Below are 18,089 nucleotides of genomic sequence, written 5' to 3'. Positions count from 1 at the left end.
ACTGCAAGGTCACTGGTGGCTTGGAATAGGTGGAAATGGCTGCAAGGGTTTGGCAAGTAGTCTGGGGGGCCTGGAGGAGCAGGGAGGCCTGGAGGGGCAGGGAGGCCTAGAGGGAGCAGTAGGGGCCTGGAGGAGCAGTGGGAGCCTGGAGGAGCAGGGAGGCCTAGAGGGAGCAGTGGGAGGCCTGGAGGAGCAGGGGATGCCTGGAGGATCAAGGGGCGCCTGGAGGAGCAGGGAGGCCTAGAGGGAGCAGTGGGAGGCCTAGAGGAGCAGGGAGGCCTAGAGGGAGCAGTAGGGGCCTGCAGGAGCAGGGGGCACCTGCAGGAGCAGGGGGTGCCTGGGACAAGGGACAGTGAACAGCAGTGGCTGCTCACATGGGTAATGGTTAACACCAGAGTAGATGGCGAGGACTGTGGATGTTGAGTGTTGGGACATTCAGCTGCCAGTGGCTCTCTGGGATGGCCATATCTGCCTCCAACCCTAAGTCAGCATCAAAGGGGAACGTTTCAGCTGAATGATATCTTTAAGCACAAGAGCAAGGGACTGAGGTGGGCGTTTATAAGACACAGAAGGAAGCCAATACAACTTGGGGTTTCAAAGTGACTTTAACAGAAGAAGGAGAAGAAGGCTCACTCCCAAATCCACCCGCAGTCCATAAGGGAACAGGGCAGCAGGCCTCAGTTCACGCAGGCTGCAGCAATCAAGTATGTCCCAAACTGCAAGAGGGTGTCTGCTCTAGAGGCAACGAGTGAAGCTGGCAAGGGCACATTTACCTGGGTTGATATCACACTTGATTCTCTGAGCAGGTGCTGGCTTGTGACCTGGGCAGAGGAGATCTGCCCTGGAAGTTGGGGGCCCGTCCCGAGCTGGGGCTGAGTCACTGCGGCTGACCTTTGCTGTAGCTGCTGCTGAGCCTCGGGTCGCTGGGTGCTACTGAAGCTCAGGGATACAGCTGGCTGCTGCAGGAACATCTGGGAGAACAGAAATGCTGGTGAAGTAGGGGTCATGGGTACCTCACCAGTGTGCACCTTCTTTGCATTCCCTGTGCCCAGTAAGAACTTTCTTGCTCTGAGCTGCCTAGAAATAGTTCATTTACTCCACTGGTGAACATGAAGCACCTGTGATGCCCCAAGCTCAGTGCAAGGCACTGGCCACAGAGCCAGGGGCTGGAGACACTCTCTGCCTTCATGAAGGTTACAGGCAAGTGACTGAGGCCTAACAGTGTGAAAGCTGTTTAGACCCAGATGTTCTCTAAATAATGTGATGTACTTGTTTAGAGTCTAGGTTGGCTTCCCAGCTTCTTACTAGAAGGGAGCGATACCTGGTGAGTGGAATGCATGATGCAGTAATGATAACATTGCATCATGATAATAGGGGCAGGGGATGGCTCCCCTGTGGCCTGGGCCGCATTGCCCCCGCAGTACGACCAGGCTTTGTATTTGCCCTTCAATCTCTGACTAGTGACTAGTGTCTGTACCCACGCTGCTGTTGAGAATCTTCCACCCAGTGCTCTCAGCTGAGATGGCAGATCTCTCTCATTAATTAAGGGACCACATTCCCAGGCAGGCCAGTAAGCATGGATATGATCGCATAACATCAAGTCCGTGCACTTTAATACTATGTTCAAGTTTTATAATCATCATGATCATCTCTGTGTTTTGTTACCTAAAATGTCTCAGAGACATTTAAAAGTCCCCGGTATATTAGCTTGGCGGTTTTAATTTGAAAGATTTAAGAGACTTTGGGGTGTTATTGAGAATCCCGATTTAGTTCAAATAAGTTTGGTGTATTTGATTTAAAACAGTTGTTTACGCCAGGCGCTGTGGCTCACGCCTGTATTACAGCATTTTTGGAGGCCAAGGTGGGCAGATCACTTGAGGCCAGGAGCTTGAGACCAGCCTGGCCAATGGTGAAACCCCATCTCTACTAAAAATACAAAAATTAGCCGGGCGTGGGGGTGCATGCCTGTAATCCCAGTTATTCAGGAGGCTGAGGCAGGAGAATCGCTTGAACCTGGCAGGGGGAGGTTGCAGTGAGCCGAGATTGCGCCTCCAGCCTGGGTGACAGAGAGAGACTCTGTCTCAAAAAATGAATAAATAAATAAAAGTAAAACAGTTGTTTAGGTGCTTAGAAAGATTTTACTTCTTAGGTTTGTAAGTCTGCCTTGTTAGCTACATAAAATGTTTGAAAGATTCAGATAAACTAAATGTGTAAATGAATAGTTTTGGTAGATAATGTTGATTATTCACAATCAACTTATCAACTCATTGAACATAAATAAAAATCTAGTGAAAGCATTGCTCTTTTTAGACCAAATTAGTACATTCATGAATAAAACAGAATCTGTCAGTGGACTCCAAAGTTTTAAGAAAGACAGCTTTTGTAATTTTAATAATAATTTAACGAAAGACCTGAAACTGGCTTTTTAAACAAAAATACCTCTTGGGTATTAAAAACATCAGATGGCATTGTGTCTGTCATGATTCTCAACGTGCTGTTCCAGTCCATCAGGCCCTTAGCTTGCAGTTCTTTAGGGGGAAGGCTTTCTGGCTCCCAGCCTCTGATGTTTTTCACCCCATTCCTGTACTCAGTGCGGTCCCACCTCCTATGCAGTACAGGACCGACAGGCTGACATCTGCTGAGTGTCAGCGCAGGTTTGGAGAGGCAGGCGAGGATCCCGCCCTGCAGACGTGCTGGGGAGACTCACGGATCAGTTCGCTCACACGTCTGCTTCATGGGTGGGGTCGAGCCACTTACCAGAGGCCCGAGATGGGCAGATGGCTGAGCTGGGGCTGGGTTCTGATCTTTCTCCATCCCACGGGACCTCCCCAAACTCCTCTCATGCCCCACCCACCACAGAGAAGCCTGCAGTTTTGAAATGAGGACTCCTCGTCACTTTAGAAATTAAGAAGAATTTTCTGGGTATCCATCATTTTACACATTTTGAGGATTCATGTTTCATGCAGTCCCAGCTCCCTATTAAAACAAGACTTGTTTATAGCACATAGGGGAACATATACTTCATCACTTCAGCAAAAACCTAGTAGTCAAACCCAATTACCATGCGTTTTTCTGGTAGGATACAATTTACCTTTTGATTAGATTTTGAATAAATTCAGCCTTTACTGATGACAGGCAGTATAATTTACCTTAAAGCAGACCTAACTTAGCTCAAATTCCCACCCTACCATTTACTAGCAGTATGGCCTTGGGCAATTTTAATAACTTTTCAAAGCCTTAGTTTCCTCATTAGTAAAATAGTGACATTAAGAGCACATACCTTATTAAGGACTAAATGAAGTTAATGCATATAAATGACCTGAGACATAGTAAGTACTGAATGAATGTCAGATACTAACATTCAAAATGAAAAAAGGAACTTTTTCCTCCTTTGCCTTTTTGGGCATATAAAAACTGTTTGATAAATGAATGAATGGAATAAATGCATGTATGAATGAATAAACATATGAAGAGCACTTTCACTCAGAGAAGGGCAAACTATGTCTGCTAGTGTTATTTATGTAACAGACTGTAACAGACAGGGGTGCTGCTCTGTCCCATCAATGCATATCCTCTGACAGTAGAAACCCTGTCCTGTTTATCTTTCTGTATCCTCACAGTGCTTAACCACATGCCTGGTAAATAAAGGGTGTCAGATGGATGGATAGATTAAAAGATGGATTGAAGGAAGAAAGGGTGGGCAGAAGGATGGATAGAAGGGAGCGTGGCTGAAAGAAAGGATGGACAGATGGTGGCTGGATGGAAGGAAGGATGGAAGGACGGACAGATGGTGGCTGGATGGAAGGAAGGATGGATGGATGGAAGGATGGACGGATGGCGGCTGGAGGGAAGGATGGATAGATGATGGCTGGATGGAAGGAAGGATGGATAGATGGATGGACGAACCAGTTGAGGAACACATTTGCCATTGCTACAGGTGTCCTTCTAGGTATTCCTTTGAGCAGCCAGCAGAGGGCGCACATGCTCTCAAAAAGAGCAAGAGGCAGCCTTGGAGGGGGCGATGGGCCTTTCAGCACAACAGCTCCTCCATGTAGCCCCATTCATCACCCCATCCAGGTGCAAACACCAACAGCCCTACAGGACTTCTTCCTCATAACCCAACGTTTTTTTGAAAAAAAAAAAAATAGTAAGCATCACAGGCACATATAGCCTCGATGAAAGTTTTGAAGCAATGAAGTAAAAGCATCACAAGTCCACTGAGGTTGGGATAAAGGCCACTGGGGAGCGGGGGGGGCGACTGGTTCCTGGTTTGCTGCTGTGCACCATACTTCTGTAAGGCCAGCCTCCTTCCCCAGAAAGGATTATCAACAATAAAGTTGATAAAATATCTGTTTATCAACAATAAAGTAGAATTTTATGGCTTAAGGGGATGGCATCTTAAAAGGGCTCTGAGGTCAACTTTATGGAAAACGTGGGAAAAAAAAAAAAAAAAAGTTCTCCAAGTGGGGAAAAGTTGTGGGAGAAAACAAACCAACAACTTCTAGTTTTCAAGAACAAACCAATCCTACACTCACAGATGATTTTTCATTAGTGTTATCTGCTATTTCTACAAATACTTGTCATTACAGTACATTTGAGAAGTATACGAAATAGACAAGTGATATAATGAAACCTTGGCATCATCATTAGGTTTCAAAAATCATCTATGTTTTGTCATTGTTATCTATCCCTCTACTTTTGGGGGTGGGCTGGAGTCATTTGTAGTTGCTTATTCTTCACGCTTGAATCGCACAGTTTAGTTTAAAAAAAAAACAAATATCACACTTTGGAACATATTTCTTGAAGTCTTACAAAAAAACAAGGCAGACTCCTTGAGGAAACGTCCTCTGTCTTGACTATCTGTGTGGATTTCCATGATCTCTGGAAAATTCCACTGCAAAGATAAGGCCTCAGGAATGAACCCAGCGCAGGAAGGCACCGGAGGGCGCGATTCCCACGCCGGCCGCTCAGAACATCCCTCGGTGCACTCTGGCATAGGTACTTTAGGGTTAACCAAAGGCATGGGTCACAAGGAGGAAAAATACTTTGTTATAACAGGAGCGAAAGCAGTAACTTTGGTGCCTGTTATTTTAAAATTCAGCCTTAATGTTGAAAAGGCAGGAAGTAGAAAAACTCCAGGCACTGAGGGGGATGTTCATACGCCTACCTCAATTTTAGCAGTTTCTGGCTCGATTTCCCCCTTCCTGTTAGTGTAAAAATTCCATTAAAGTAATTGGAGTCAGGCAAGCGTTGGGCTCCCAGTCAGGCCCTGGATCAGTGAGAAAAATATTCCAGCTGGGAAGGCGTAAGGAAAAAGCCACTTTTTACCTATTCTGGTAAAAGGTGGAACGGCAGCTTGGTGACTCCGTTTCTTTTCACAAGAAGGCTGAGCCTTTTCCTGGTCAATGTAAGGGTGCACCGAGGAGGCGGGGGAGCAGCAGGGCTCTGGCATGGCCCAGGCTGTCTGTGTGAAGCCTGCTCAAGGCGCACACACCACATCTTGAGGGGAGCGGGCGGGGAGGTGGCCTGTCCAGGGCAGGGCTCTTTTCTTTAAGGTGGGCAGCCACCTCTGAGAGGCCTGTGCAGGGGCAGGAAGGGGAGGGACAGTGAGCCTCTAGAAAGCCACCATGAGTGCCCCTGAGGGCCAGGTGGAGCTGCTGGGACCTCAGCAAGGCAGGACAGCCAAATGAGCATCTCCCTAAGCCCCCAGACACCTGCACCAATGCGTGTTCATCTCAGCGTGCCCTGGCTCACCGCGCTGGGCCCCGACAGAACCCGCCTGTCTCCTGTGGTAGGTGTGGCTGCACTTCAAGAGCTGTGTGGCCAGGGGAGGGTCTGCGTACATGGGTGATGGGGGAAGCAACAGGGACAGTGCTCCGGCAGAGATGTTATTTCTGCTTCTTTCTGTCCCTTCTAAGGGTCTCCAAATGCTTAGTGCTCTCAGGGTGGACGCCAAGGTTAGCTAGAGTTACATTTACAATCAAAGGCTGGGTCAGAATCAGGCACTTCTGAAGATACACAGTCCTGGACTAATATAAGTAAAACATTATATATTATTAAAAGAGATCCAATATAAAAAGATTTTCCTCCAAAACAAAACAAAAACCAAAACATAGACCTCTCCAAACAATTCTAGTATCTGGGGGTCACAGTGAGAGCTGCTGCTGCTGGGGCTTGCGGAGCCTCCCTGCTGGCACACCACAAATGGGGTGCCACCCAGCTCCCTCTGCAGTCTCCAGTAGGCTGTGATATGGATATCATCGTCTCCCACATCTCCCTGGATGCCTGCGTTGGATGAGAAACAGCAGAGCTGCTTCCATCTCCTCCTGATGGCAGCCTGGGCTGGGAGCTAGGAAAGCAAAGTTACAGAGGCGCAGGGAGGTGCTACCCAGGACCGAGGCAGGCATCCATGCAGGGCGGTCCAGCGCCAAGTGCACAAGTGCAAATGCAGGTGGAGGCAGCGAGTACATGGGCCTGCCAGAGTGAGGGGCGAGGGAAGACGACATCAGGGGTGTGGGCTGGAGGCAGGGATGAGGACCGGGATTTGTTCCTTGTCCTTTACGGAGACTGCAGTATGCTTTCATAAGCAAATGGGGGCTTGGCAGGGCAGTGCACAGGGCTTGGGAGGAAGTCCTGGCTGCCTGGAAATGGTGGCAGGACCCCTCCCCACGCGGCAGCAGGGACAGAGGCCAGTCTGGGAAGGGGATCACCTGGACGTTGGAGTCCTGGACCAGGCAGAGCTGCTCCTGGATCTTGTGGAGCTCTTCCTGTTGCCACCGGATATTGGCCTGCAGGATCCGTGTCCGCTGCTCTAGCTGGTCTTTGATGGTCTGGAACATGCTGAACTGTGCCGAAAACTTCAAGGTGGAGCCGAAAAACATAACCAGATGAAAGAGTTATTTCAGCCTTGCAGGCAGATCTTGCTGCTGCTCAGTCTGTACACTTCATTTCCGTCCCTTAGCCATCTTTCCCAGCGTCCCTAAGGAGCCCGTGGCTGGGTCCTGGGCAGTGAACAGGGGCTGCAGATGAGGTCTGGACATCCCCGGGGCCCCTGTGCCAGTCTTTCTCAGGCTGGCTATGACAGCAGGCCCGCCTGAATCTGCAGACCTGAGTTACTGCCCTGCAGTCTGGGAGGGCCATAGAATCGGGACAGGATTTTGTAAGCAATGTTTACAAACTGATATTCCAAATTTGGCGAGATGAACAAATGGTTTTGGAGATGAATGTCAAAAGCAGGGCATCAGACAGTCCCTTGTCCCCCTCATTTAGGGCATAGCAGTTTGTATGTGACAGCGTCACAGGCATTTTTGGGTCTGGTCATGATCCTAAATCTGATCCTGGCTCTCTCCAAACCAGCCTGGGATCATAAAGGACTTATTCCCCTCACCCTCCCCACTCCAGGCTTACTTGCTACTATGCACGTCTCCGAAATCTGTGCAAAAAAAGAACAAAACAATCCCCCGGTCTTTACCCCGAGGGTCCCCCTCTCCAGTGTGACCTTGAGGTAAAGACAGGGTGATTGTTTTGGGCCTCCCCTTCCTTTGGACCCTTAATCCTTTCTGGGAAAGGAGGCTGGCCTTACGAAACTTGCAGGTGGTCTCTGCCTCCTGTCCCATCTCTCTCAACACAGGCTCCTCTGCTTGCAGGAAACACTGGGAGGGATGGTAGGAGGGGCCTATAGCCCCTGCTCTGGGCTCTCTGGGGCTGTGACTCCCGTATCTTGAGGCAAATGAGTTTGCTAGATTCATTTTGTTTTACTCTCTCTCCCTTTTCACCATGACTTAGCCTCCACTCCCTCAATCTCTAGCCCACCAGTCTCCCTAGTCTGTTTCCTGCCCACTGTCTTTTGCAAATGCCCCCAGGGCCTCTCTCTTTTCCTCTGCCCTTTGACCTCCCAGGCACAGAGAAGCAAGGAGACCAGGAGAGTTGAGAAACAGATAGGATGAAATAACTGAAAGCATAGCTCCTGAGGCAGCGAAATCATAATAAAAAGAACCAACAAGAATAAGAATAGCAGGTGCTGACATTTGCAGAGACCCTCAGGTGCCAGCTGCTGCCCCAGGCAAGTAGAGGTATGTGTGTTACACTTCTTCACATGCCACCGCAGGAGGCTGCACCCTGCTGGAAGTCACACAGCGAGATGGTGGCAGCACCAACATGCAAATCCCAAGTCTTAGGAGCTAAGCGCGGCCAACGAGTTTTGCCTACAAGACATTCCCACCTTGACCAGAGCAGCTTTGACCTCAGACTTCCTTTAAAAGGAAGGTTCTGTTGCTATCCATGCATTTAAAAATACCTGCACTGGGCCGGGGGTGGTGACTCACGCCAGTAATCCCAGCATTTTGAGAGTCCGAGGTGGGCGGAATCACCTGAGGTCAGGAGTTGGAGACCAGCCTGGCCAACATGGCGAAACCCCATCTCTACTAAAAAATACACAAATTAGCCAGGCGTGGTGGTGGGCACCTGTAATCACAGCTACTCAGGAGGCTGAGGTAGGAGAATCGCTTGAACCCGGGATGCGGAGATTGCAGTGAGCCAAGATTGCACCACTGCACTCCAGCCTGGGCAATAGAGTGAAAAAAAAAAAAAAAAAAATATATATATATATATATATAAAAATTTAAAAAAATACCTGCGCTATCCCAGACTCACAAAAATCCCAGTCAGATTGTGACTAATTAGACAACTCTGTGAGGATTTTGAGAGAGAATTCGATGGAGAAAGCAAACGAGCGATTGCAAGTATTTAACGAAACCCAAAAGCTTCTCTGGCGGGTTCTACAAAGTTGGGAAACTCAGGGTTGCCCCTTCCACCTGCAGTGGAGGCGGCTCATGGGGGCCGAGCTGGCTTGGAAAGGGAGCGGCGACGGGCTGCGTTAGGAGGTGGTAGCTGCCTCTCACGTTATTCTGATTTTTTCAAGGCCTGCCAGACACCCCATCACGGGGCCCTCCTTACCTTCTTGATGGTGATGTTTTTGATAAAGAGATCTACTCTAATTTAAAGACATTTTAGAACCACAGTATGAAGAAAGAGGCTTTTTGGAAAACCACCAGTGACCCAGATAACCACTCCTCAGATTTTGGATTTCATTTTTTCCCTCCTTTCCCTGAAGGGTGAGGGGAGTGAGAGGAAAAACCCCAGAATCTCATTGTTCCACACGCAGTGGGTATGGGAAGAACTGTGTGGCTTGGAAAGTCAGTATTACGCAGGGATGTCTGAAAGAATACAGTTACCGGCTGGGTGCCCTGGCGCACGCCTGTCATCCCAGCACTTTGGGAGGCCGAGGTGGGCGGATCACCTGAGGTCAGGAATTCAAGACCAGCCTGGCCAACATGGTGAAACCCCGTCTCTACAAAAAAATACAAAATTAGCCAGGCGTGGTGGCGCGTTCCTGTAATTCCCAGCTACTTGGGAGGCTGAGGCAGGAGAATCGCTGGAACCCAGGAGGCGGAGGTTGCAGTGAGCCAAGATGCCGCCATTGTACTCCAGCCTGGGCGACAAGAGCGAAACTCCGTCTCAAAAATAAATAAATAAATAAATAAATAAATAAAAGAATATAGTTATGATTAAATATAGTACATATGGCAGACTAAGAAGTTCAATAGATGAAAAATCAGAATTCCAAAAGGGACTGCACCATCCCCTTGTGTCTTATAAACACAGACATTCTTTATAATGCAAGACCCAGAAGTAAAGGCATCTTCATGTTATGCCCCCTTTGGATTAAAAAGTTACTGATTTCATACCAAATGTGTCTTGGACATGTAAAGAGAAAAACATTATTCAGGCCTTTTTTTTTTTTGGCCTAATGAGGGTGAATATAGGCAGTTTGAATGAGTAGGTTCCAGAAGCCACTCCTCAAGCCTCACTCTAGCAAGCAGCACGCCTCAGCATGTGTCTTACTCCAGGAACGCATGAGAGAGCCCCGCTAAGAGGGCATATGTTCCAAAATAGTTTTCATCAGTGGTGACAGATGTGTGCCAAGACAGAGCGGGGCACCTGCTGCTGAACCGCCATCTGGGACGCAGCTCTAGCCTGTGGCCATGGTCTGGGCAGAGCTAAGTCTCCTATGAGGGAAGTGAAGTCAGAGCTCAGGCCTGGGCACGGTTTGTCACTCCCCGTGTTCATTACTCCCTGCTGAAGTACATCCCTGCTGTCCCCCTGCCGCACCATCTGGCAACCTCCTACCCACCTTTCAAGGCCAACTCAAGCGTCACCTCCTCCAGGAAGCCACGTCAGACTTCCCTGGGCAGAATATTTCCTTCGTGGTTCTATAAAAACGCATGCCCTGCCACGGCGGCGTCTCTGTTTACATGCCTGTCTCTCCCTTTAGTTCTGAGCACTAAAAGCAAGGGCTGACTTCCATCTTTACATCCCTAACACCTCGCTCACTGACTGACCCAAATAGTAACTCACCGAGTGTTGTTGAAACAAGGATGGAATTACTCAGCAAAGCCGTAATCCCTTTCTTTTCTTTCTTTTTTTAAACAAATGTGATATTTATAGTGCTGGACTCACGGGTTTTAGATCCTTTCAGTCTTTCTGTGACATGCAGCCCAATTCAGACCTTTTCTAAAATACCATGGCCAATTTGGAGTCGTAAAGAACAAGAGGAATGTGGAAAAGTGGCAAAGAGGTGAACAGAGACTGTTAAAAGAATTAAAAAAACAAACCCTGGACTTTTGCAGCAACTTGGATGGAGCTGGAGGTCATTCTTCTAAGTGAAGCAACTCAGGAATGGAAAACCAAATATCATATGTTTTCACTTCTAAGTGGGAGCTAAACTATGAGGCTACAAAGGCGTAAGAATGAAATACTGGACTTTGGGGCTGGTGGGAGGAAGGGTGAGGGGCGTGAGGCATAAAGGACTACATATTGGGTGCAGTGTACACTACTCGGGTGACAGGTACACAAAATCTCAGAAATCACCCCTAAGGAACTTATCCATATAACCAAACACCACCTGTTCCCCCCAAACTATTGAAATTAAAAAAAAGAAAAACCCAGACACCGGAAAGAAGAACTTGGAGACGAGAGGGTGGGTGTGGGGGGAACCTCAGGGATGGACACACGCCACATGCACATCAGGAGGGACATTCCCCCACGTCAGGGCCTTGGTTGGTACCCAAGTATACAAGACCGTCAGCACAGCACACTGCGGGCTGCTGGCTTGAGAGCGGCTGCCCTGCCCTGGGTCCCAGACTCACCTGTGCCATGGGAGCGGGTGTGCTCTGGAGAACGGTCTGAGGCAGGAGCTGCTGTGTGAGGTCGCAGGACGATGGGGAAGGCAGAGGGGCCTGTGGGAGAGAAAGGGACTTTGTTACCACTGCTTCTGCCGTTCCAGGAGACAGGGATGCGGTCTCTTGGTCCAGTGGGTTCTCTGCGTTCCACACTGGGGTGAACAGCTGAAAGTCAAGACTTCTAGAAAGTATAGGTGTCTGTTCCCCGGCTGCACTGCTTCCCATGCAGGGCACACGGGCAGAGCCCCCGCACAACCGGTGCAGGCTCCCGCCCCACCACAGTGTGCTCTGCCAGGCTGCTGCTACCCGCCCAAGCCTGGTAGCTCAGCTCCATTTCCCTTCCCTTGCCTGCTGTCCTGGACTCCGCCCTGGGTGGATTTGGTTGCCCTCCTCCCAAATGGATTAATTCTTAGCGGTGTCATCAAGCAGGACGATGTGCGTGGACTGCTACCATGAGCTGGCCTGTGCATCCGTATCTTTTCTGCTCAGTGCTGATGCAGATGGACAGACCATGCGTGTTTGTCCAAGAACTCATCCAGGCAGTGAGGACTGGGGCAATTTCACCAGCCTCTGTCCAGAACGTTTTGAGAGACTCCGGGGAAGTGAGCTGAGTCACATCTGTGTTCCCTGATCACTCGGGTGGGTGGGGGAGACAACGTATAGAAATAAGAAATGAAACGCTCTGCTTCACGAGCCAGTGGTTTTTTTTTAAAAGAACAGTGAAAGGACTCGTCTGAAGTTATTCCGACACGGCCCCTAGTTGCTAGGGTCTATCCAAAAAAGCAGCTCAAATGGAAAGTGTCACCCAGGACAGCACTGGGAGGAAATGTTACCAGAAGACCTTGTTTCAGTGAGAAGTCCCAGGCACAGGGCTGAACCAGAAGCTGGTCTGGGCCCGGTTTCCCTGCACGGCTGGGAGGAGAAGGAAGCACTCTGGGCCTCCACTGTTGGCAGAGTGAGTCACACTGGACAGCAGAGTCTGGAAGAATGGCAGGCACAGCTTGCAAGCGCATCTGGAGGTGGCTGGAGAGCAAATAAGTGGTCTTTGCCATGTTCTACTTGAAAATGAAACGCACTGCCCAAGCTTGTCAAGCAGGGTGTGCAAAGCCTTCACGGAGACAGCAGGCAGGAAGGTGGCACGTTCACTCCATCTCCAAAGTGACAGTGAAGTGTGGGTGGGAGGGGCTTGGCAACTATCTGGAGGTGGCCCCTAAAATTCCTGGGTACTTCTCCCGTCTAGAAGTGGAGGTCTAGATTCCTCTCGATGGGTGAGCTCGGGACTGCTTTGACCAAGAGGTATGGCTGTGGTGACACTATGTTGACTTCGATGGCTAGGTCACAGAGGGCTGCACGGCTCCTGCCTGCCTCTCCAGATGTCTCCTCTTGGAACCCGGAGTCCACCACCATGCCAGGAGCAGCCTAAGGCTTGAGAGGCCTGTGCAAGTCGATGACAGAGGGCCTCGGATGAGCCCAGCTCTCAGCCACCCAGCCTGGGTGCCGGACATTCATGTGCAGACACCATCTGGAGGAGAGGGTTCTGTAGCCTAGGCCCATGAGACCCCCGACACCAAGGAGCAGGGAAGTGCCATCCCCATGATGCCCTTTCTGAATTCCTGACCCAGGCTCCATGAACTTGATACACGTGGTTGCTTTAGGCCACTAAGTTAGGTGTAGTTTGCTACCTGGCAATAGATGACCAGAGTGGTGCATGCCAGCGACTTGACACATGGCCAGTGCACTTTCTCAGGGCCATGCATCCCCTGACGTTCTGGAAGGATCTGGCACACGTTGGGGTCGGGTCCCACCTGATATGTGCAGAGGTATTTTTGTTGCCACTGAGCTGCTCAAACATTTACAACAGCATGAGAGGGGATTTGAAACAGAAGAATCCTAATTGTGTGGCCTCAGGGGCTCTAGGGGTATGACGGTATGACTCCAGGTTTGCAGTTTTGCCTTTTACCCTTAAAATTCACTTGGATTTTGTATTCTATGGATATGCATCCATGTTAATTTTGTCATGCAAATGTTTAAAATTAGTTGCCAATTAAATTACTCAACTTCCCACCCCCATCTGCCACCCTACACTCTCAATCCCTAAGTAAGAGGATCCTCTGGGGAGACGCAGCACCTCGCCTGGGGCTCTGCAGCCCCCACCACACTGTAGCATACTCCCCTGGAGGAGTCTGGGGTCACACACTTACCGGCATGGTGGCTGCCTGGCTGAGCCCGGGGACAGGTAACTCTTGGGGCAGGGTGGCTGATCTTGGCAAAGCTGGGGTGCTGGCCTCTGCCATCAGCTTGGTGGGAGTGGCTGTAAGAAAGCAATGAATGACTTTCCTAACTTAGACGTACTTAGCATGCACTCATCCGAAGAGGACACCCATGACAGTGGTGTGCTAACACAAGAGCTCAGTTGGGATCGCTGATAAAGGAAGTCCACCATGCAGGTTTGAGGTGAACCACAGAAGCCCAGCCTGGCAGCAGGTGGGAGAAACCACAAACACTCCCCAAACTTCATTTCTGCTGCTTGGTCCAGTGAGCTGCCCGATCAGATGCCTCCCCAGAATTACTAAAAGCAGCCCAGGGATCAGATCTGTGCACCACCCACTCAAGGTCTTTGCTTGGCACTGAATGGATACCAGAGTGTGGAGACGTGATCAGAAGGCAGGAAGTCTGGGAAAGGAAAGGAGGAGTATAAACTGCACGGCAACCTCTGTCGGAGGCACAGACTGCCCTGGGACCCTCTGTGGGGCTGTCCCTCTGGTCCGATGGGGTCCCCCATCCCACTCCCCATCCATGGACTCGCACTCACAGGTGGGTTCTGACATGGCTGTGTGTGAGGATTTGTGGGAACTTCTTGAGGACGCTGATGGCGAATGACTGGTATTAAGGCCCGAGGCACCCACGTCGAGTGCGTTAAAGTGCTGCCGAGGTTCCAGGCTTGAGCCCTTGTCCTGAAACACACACATCAAACAGTCCTCATGTCAGCATCCAGAGGAAAGAATCACTGGGCGTGACTTTAGTTCTAAGTATGCTGACAACCTCAGAAGCTGCTGAGACAAATACCATAGTTGTTTAGGGACGATTCCAAAGACGCTTGGGTAGTGTATATACATACATGTAACCTAAAGCCCCAGAGAGGCTTGCAGCCGAAAAGCAGTGTTTATTACCCTTTCTTGCCTTTGGTTTTTATTGTTTATGTTTTCATAACTGACTTTGCATTTAATTTTGTCCTCAACATTGTCACCTCACCACCCAGCATCTTGACTTTCCAAGAAGAGGGAAAGAGTTCTAGAAATAAGGTTGCTGCTGGCAGTGGATTGTAAACTCATCCAGTGGGACAGGTGCCTTTGGACCTTCCTGGGTCCTTCCCACGCTTTCTCCTGTTACTCATTCTCTGCAGCCTCAGTGTCCCCTGGAGTGGAGAACCAGTGAGGGCAAGGGGTCTCCTGTCTTTCAACCTCTTGCTCCTGACTGACCCTGGCTCTCAGGACGTCTCTGCCTCAAATACAGTGTGACAAGAAAGCAGCTGTGACAGTCTGACTCCGAGGGACCGTTTTTCCATCCTCTGTGGCTTAGCTCTTATAGGCACATGAAAACGGGTTGTGTTGGGGCTGGGCGCGGTGGCTCATGCCTGTAATCCCAGCTCTTTGGGAGGCTGAGGCAGGCGGATCATTTGAGGTCAGGAGTTCGAGACCAGCCTGGGCAACATGGTGAAACACCGTCTTTACTAAAAATACAAAAATTAGCTGGATGTGGTAGCAGGCGCCTGTAATCCCAGCTACTTGGGAGGCTGAGGCAGGAGAACAGCTTGAACTTTGGAGACAGAGGTTTCAGTGAGCTGAGATCATGCCACTGCACTCCAGCCTGGGCACCTGGGCAACATAGTGAGACAAGGTCTAAAAAAATAATAATAAACAAAACAAAGGTTGGGATAATTTTTAAGCTAAAGAAGAAAACAAAACAGTGACTCCCCTCCTGAGCCGCATTCCTACCCAGTCTTAGAAGAATGGAAACTGCCAGCATCTCTGGGCTACGTCAACGGGCTGGTCTGTGTCCCACGGCCTTGGGTATGAAATCCCATGCGTGCGTCTGTGTGGCTGTTTTGTCTTTTGTGTCACGGCTGCAGTGGGGGTGGACGCTGTGCGCCTACAGTAGGGCTGAAGTGACTGACATGTGACCTACGGGCCTTTGTGCAAAACAGAAATACCACATGTGGCTGGATGTGCTGAGGTAAATGGCAATTTGGGGACCTCGCTGCTTGGTTACAGTTTCCCTTTGACCAGGCTCCTTAGAGCGGGGTCCCTGGACCACGGCTCTTTGTGAATTACGTGTTCCTAGTCAGCAGAGAAGTCGGTCCAGGAAGTGAGAATAAGCACGGAGGAACTTGGATGCCCATTTGACGTCTCTGCACATCACATCCACACACAGGAATCTGCATTTTACAAATGCACTGGACAGTGACAGACAGCAAAGCTGTAAAAACCAAACTGGTTCAACATCACAGATAGTTTGGGAGCTCTGGTGGGAGCTTTTACTTTAGAGGGATTTCTTAACCCAGTGCCCAAGACTGTGTTTGTATTTTTATTATTATTTTTTTTGAGACCGCGTCTCACTCTGTTACCCAGGCTAGAGTGCAGTGGCACAGTCTTGGCTCACTGCAAGCTCTGCCTCCTGGGTTCAAGTGATTCTCCAGCCTCAGCCTCCTGAATAGCTGGGATTACAGGTGCGCACCACCACGCCCAGATAATTTTTGTATTTTTAGTGGAGACGGGGTTTCTCCATGTTGGTCAGGCTGGTCTCGAACTCCTGACCTTGTGATCTCCCCGCCTCAGCCTCCCAATGTGCTGGGATTACAGGCATGAGCCACCGTGCCCGGTGATTGTGTTTGTATCTTTACATATGTGCATTTTGATGAGAAGACATTCTTTCACAGGGCTCCAGGACTCCCCAAGGATCAGAAACCTCAATGATAAATTTCTGACTGGATGATACACACTACGCCTGTTCTTCAGCCATGATGTATGGTGTGTCTAACATCTGCCTATTAGCAGCTGAGTTCCCTCTATGACATGATACATAATGTATAGTGTGACAGGGCTGGGTAATAAACACTTCCATAAACAATGTCAGCTGCGTCCTATCAGCGCACTGGTCATGAATCGCCATGGAACACGCCACCACACGACACAGCAGCCGGGGAGGCTCTGCCAAGGCACCCACTGCTCTCTGATCTTGAAAGGTGATTTCTCCTTCCTCCCAACTTGGCCCTTCAGGGGTAAGAGATGCTTCTGTTGGACCACAGACAGCCTGCAAGGCTGGACCACTGCTGTGGCACCGGCCTCTGGCCCAAGGCTCTGGATTTGGGGTCACTGGGCACCCTGGAAGTTGAGCTTCACCAGTTCTAAGAGGTACTCCCCTCTCCAGCACTCACATTTGAACACTTCTGAAATTAAGACGTGTCCTTCCCTTGATGAAAAGAAACTCTTGTTTCAGAGACTGGTTGGCAGCAATTTTTCTCTCAGTGGGAGAAAAAAATCACGTGGAGGCCAGGCACGGTGGCTCACGCCTGCAATCCCAGCACTGTGGGAAGCTGAGGCGGGAAGATCACTTGAGGTCAGGAGTTCGAGACCAGCCTGGCCAACACAGTGAAACCCTGTCTCTATGAAAGACACAAAAATTAGCCGGGTGTGGTGGCGGGCACCTGTAATCCTGGCTACTTGGGAGACTAAAGCATGAGAATTGCTTGATCCCGGTGGTGGAGGTTGCAGTGAGCCGAGATTGAGACTGCACCACTGCGCTCCAGCTGGGGCAACAAAGCGAGACTTTGTCTCAAAAAAAAAAAAAAAAAAAGAAAGAAAAATTCATGTGGATCTTCCAGCTGACAGCTTCCTTAACTTTGATGAAATACAACACTCCCTCCCTCTCTTGCTTTTTTTCCTTTTCTCCCAACATTTATGTCTGCTTTAAGAATGGACTCTGAGGAACAGGGCTCTGGTCTACTTGCAGATGGTCCCCAAGGTTCCCAGGAGCTGTGGACCAGGAGCAGGGACAAGGAGACGTCTGGCTAGGCAGAGGGGAGCAGAGGGCTCAGTGTGGAAGGAAGGACAGAAGGGGCTCTGTGGAGGGAATGCCTTTCTAAAGCAGGGCTCCCTGACCCCGAGCTGGCTCCAGCATGATGTTCACCAAGACCCCTGAACACAGAAATAGAAAGCATAGGTGACGGGGGGATGGTGTGCGAGGGCAGCCTCCCCATAGGGTGCCTGCATCCTGGAGGCAGTGCCATGGCCCTCAAGCAAAGGAAGACCAGGGACTCTGGAATTCCTCCACAACCCAGTGGGGGAGGAAGGAACTCCCCCGTGTCTTATCTGTGGAGGAAATGCCGAGTGGACTCATTGGAGCCATGCTTGTAAGGCTGGAAAGTCGCCGAGCCATGCTTTGAGTCCAGGGGCTGTGTGTAACCCAGCTCTGCAGGCTCTTTTTTTTTTTTTTTTTTTTTTGAGCTAGAGTCTTACTCTGTCATCCAGGCTGGAATATGGTGGCACAATCATAGCTCACCACAGCCTCCATGTGATGGCCTCAAGGGACCCTCCTACCTCAGCCTCCTGCATAGCTTGGATGTGTCCTTCCATTGATGAAAATAAGCCCTTGTTTCAGACACTGGTTGGCTGCATTTTCTCCCTAGCCAGCCTTGGCTGTATCCGTCTAGCGGGGATGGCCATACCTTCAGTGCTGAGGAGTGGAGGGCCTCGGATGGCGGGTCTTCCAGAGCCAGCTCCTGCCTCCTTTCCACCCGGACGTCTGCATAACTGCACAGGAAATTAAGAGACCACGGTGGAGATGGGGCAT

General features: G+C 50.0%; 1 protein-coding gene across 5 annotated transcripts in view; it reads right to left on the bottom strand.

Annotated features, from left to right (window-relative positions):
• NPAS2 (neuronal PAS domain protein 2) overlaps window positions 1-18,089 on the bottom strand; it is a 175,853-nt gene that overhangs the window by 9,466 nt on the left and 148,298 nt on the right. For all 5 annotated transcript variants that reach the window (XM_028832241.2, XM_028832242.2, XM_077958874.1 and 2 more), the window contains 6 exons: window positions 17,965-18,049; window positions 14,053-14,194; window positions 13,442-13,551; window positions 11,208-11,297; window positions 6,711-6,857; window positions 774-971 (listed from right to left, as the gene is read on the bottom strand). In XM_028832241.2, coding sequence (XP_028688074.2) covers window positions 774-971; window positions 6,711-6,857; window positions 11,208-11,297; window positions 13,442-13,551; window positions 14,053-14,194; window positions 17,965-18,049 — 772 coding nt within the window. The remainder of the gene's footprint in view (window positions 1-773; window positions 972-6,710; window positions 6,858-11,207; window positions 11,298-13,441; window positions 13,552-14,052; window positions 14,195-17,964; window positions 18,050-18,089) is intronic.

This window comes from Macaca mulatta, chromosome 13, assembly GCF_049350105.2.
Source record: "Macaca mulatta isolate MMU2019108-1 chromosome 13, T2T-MMU8v2.0, whole genome shotgun sequence".
In the NCBI taxonomy this organism is placed as follows: domain Eukaryota; kingdom Metazoa; phylum Chordata; class Mammalia; order Primates; family Cercopithecidae; genus Macaca; species Macaca mulatta.
Note: the sequence above shows the minus strand (reverse complement) of the source record. Positions and strands in the feature narration are given on the sequence as shown.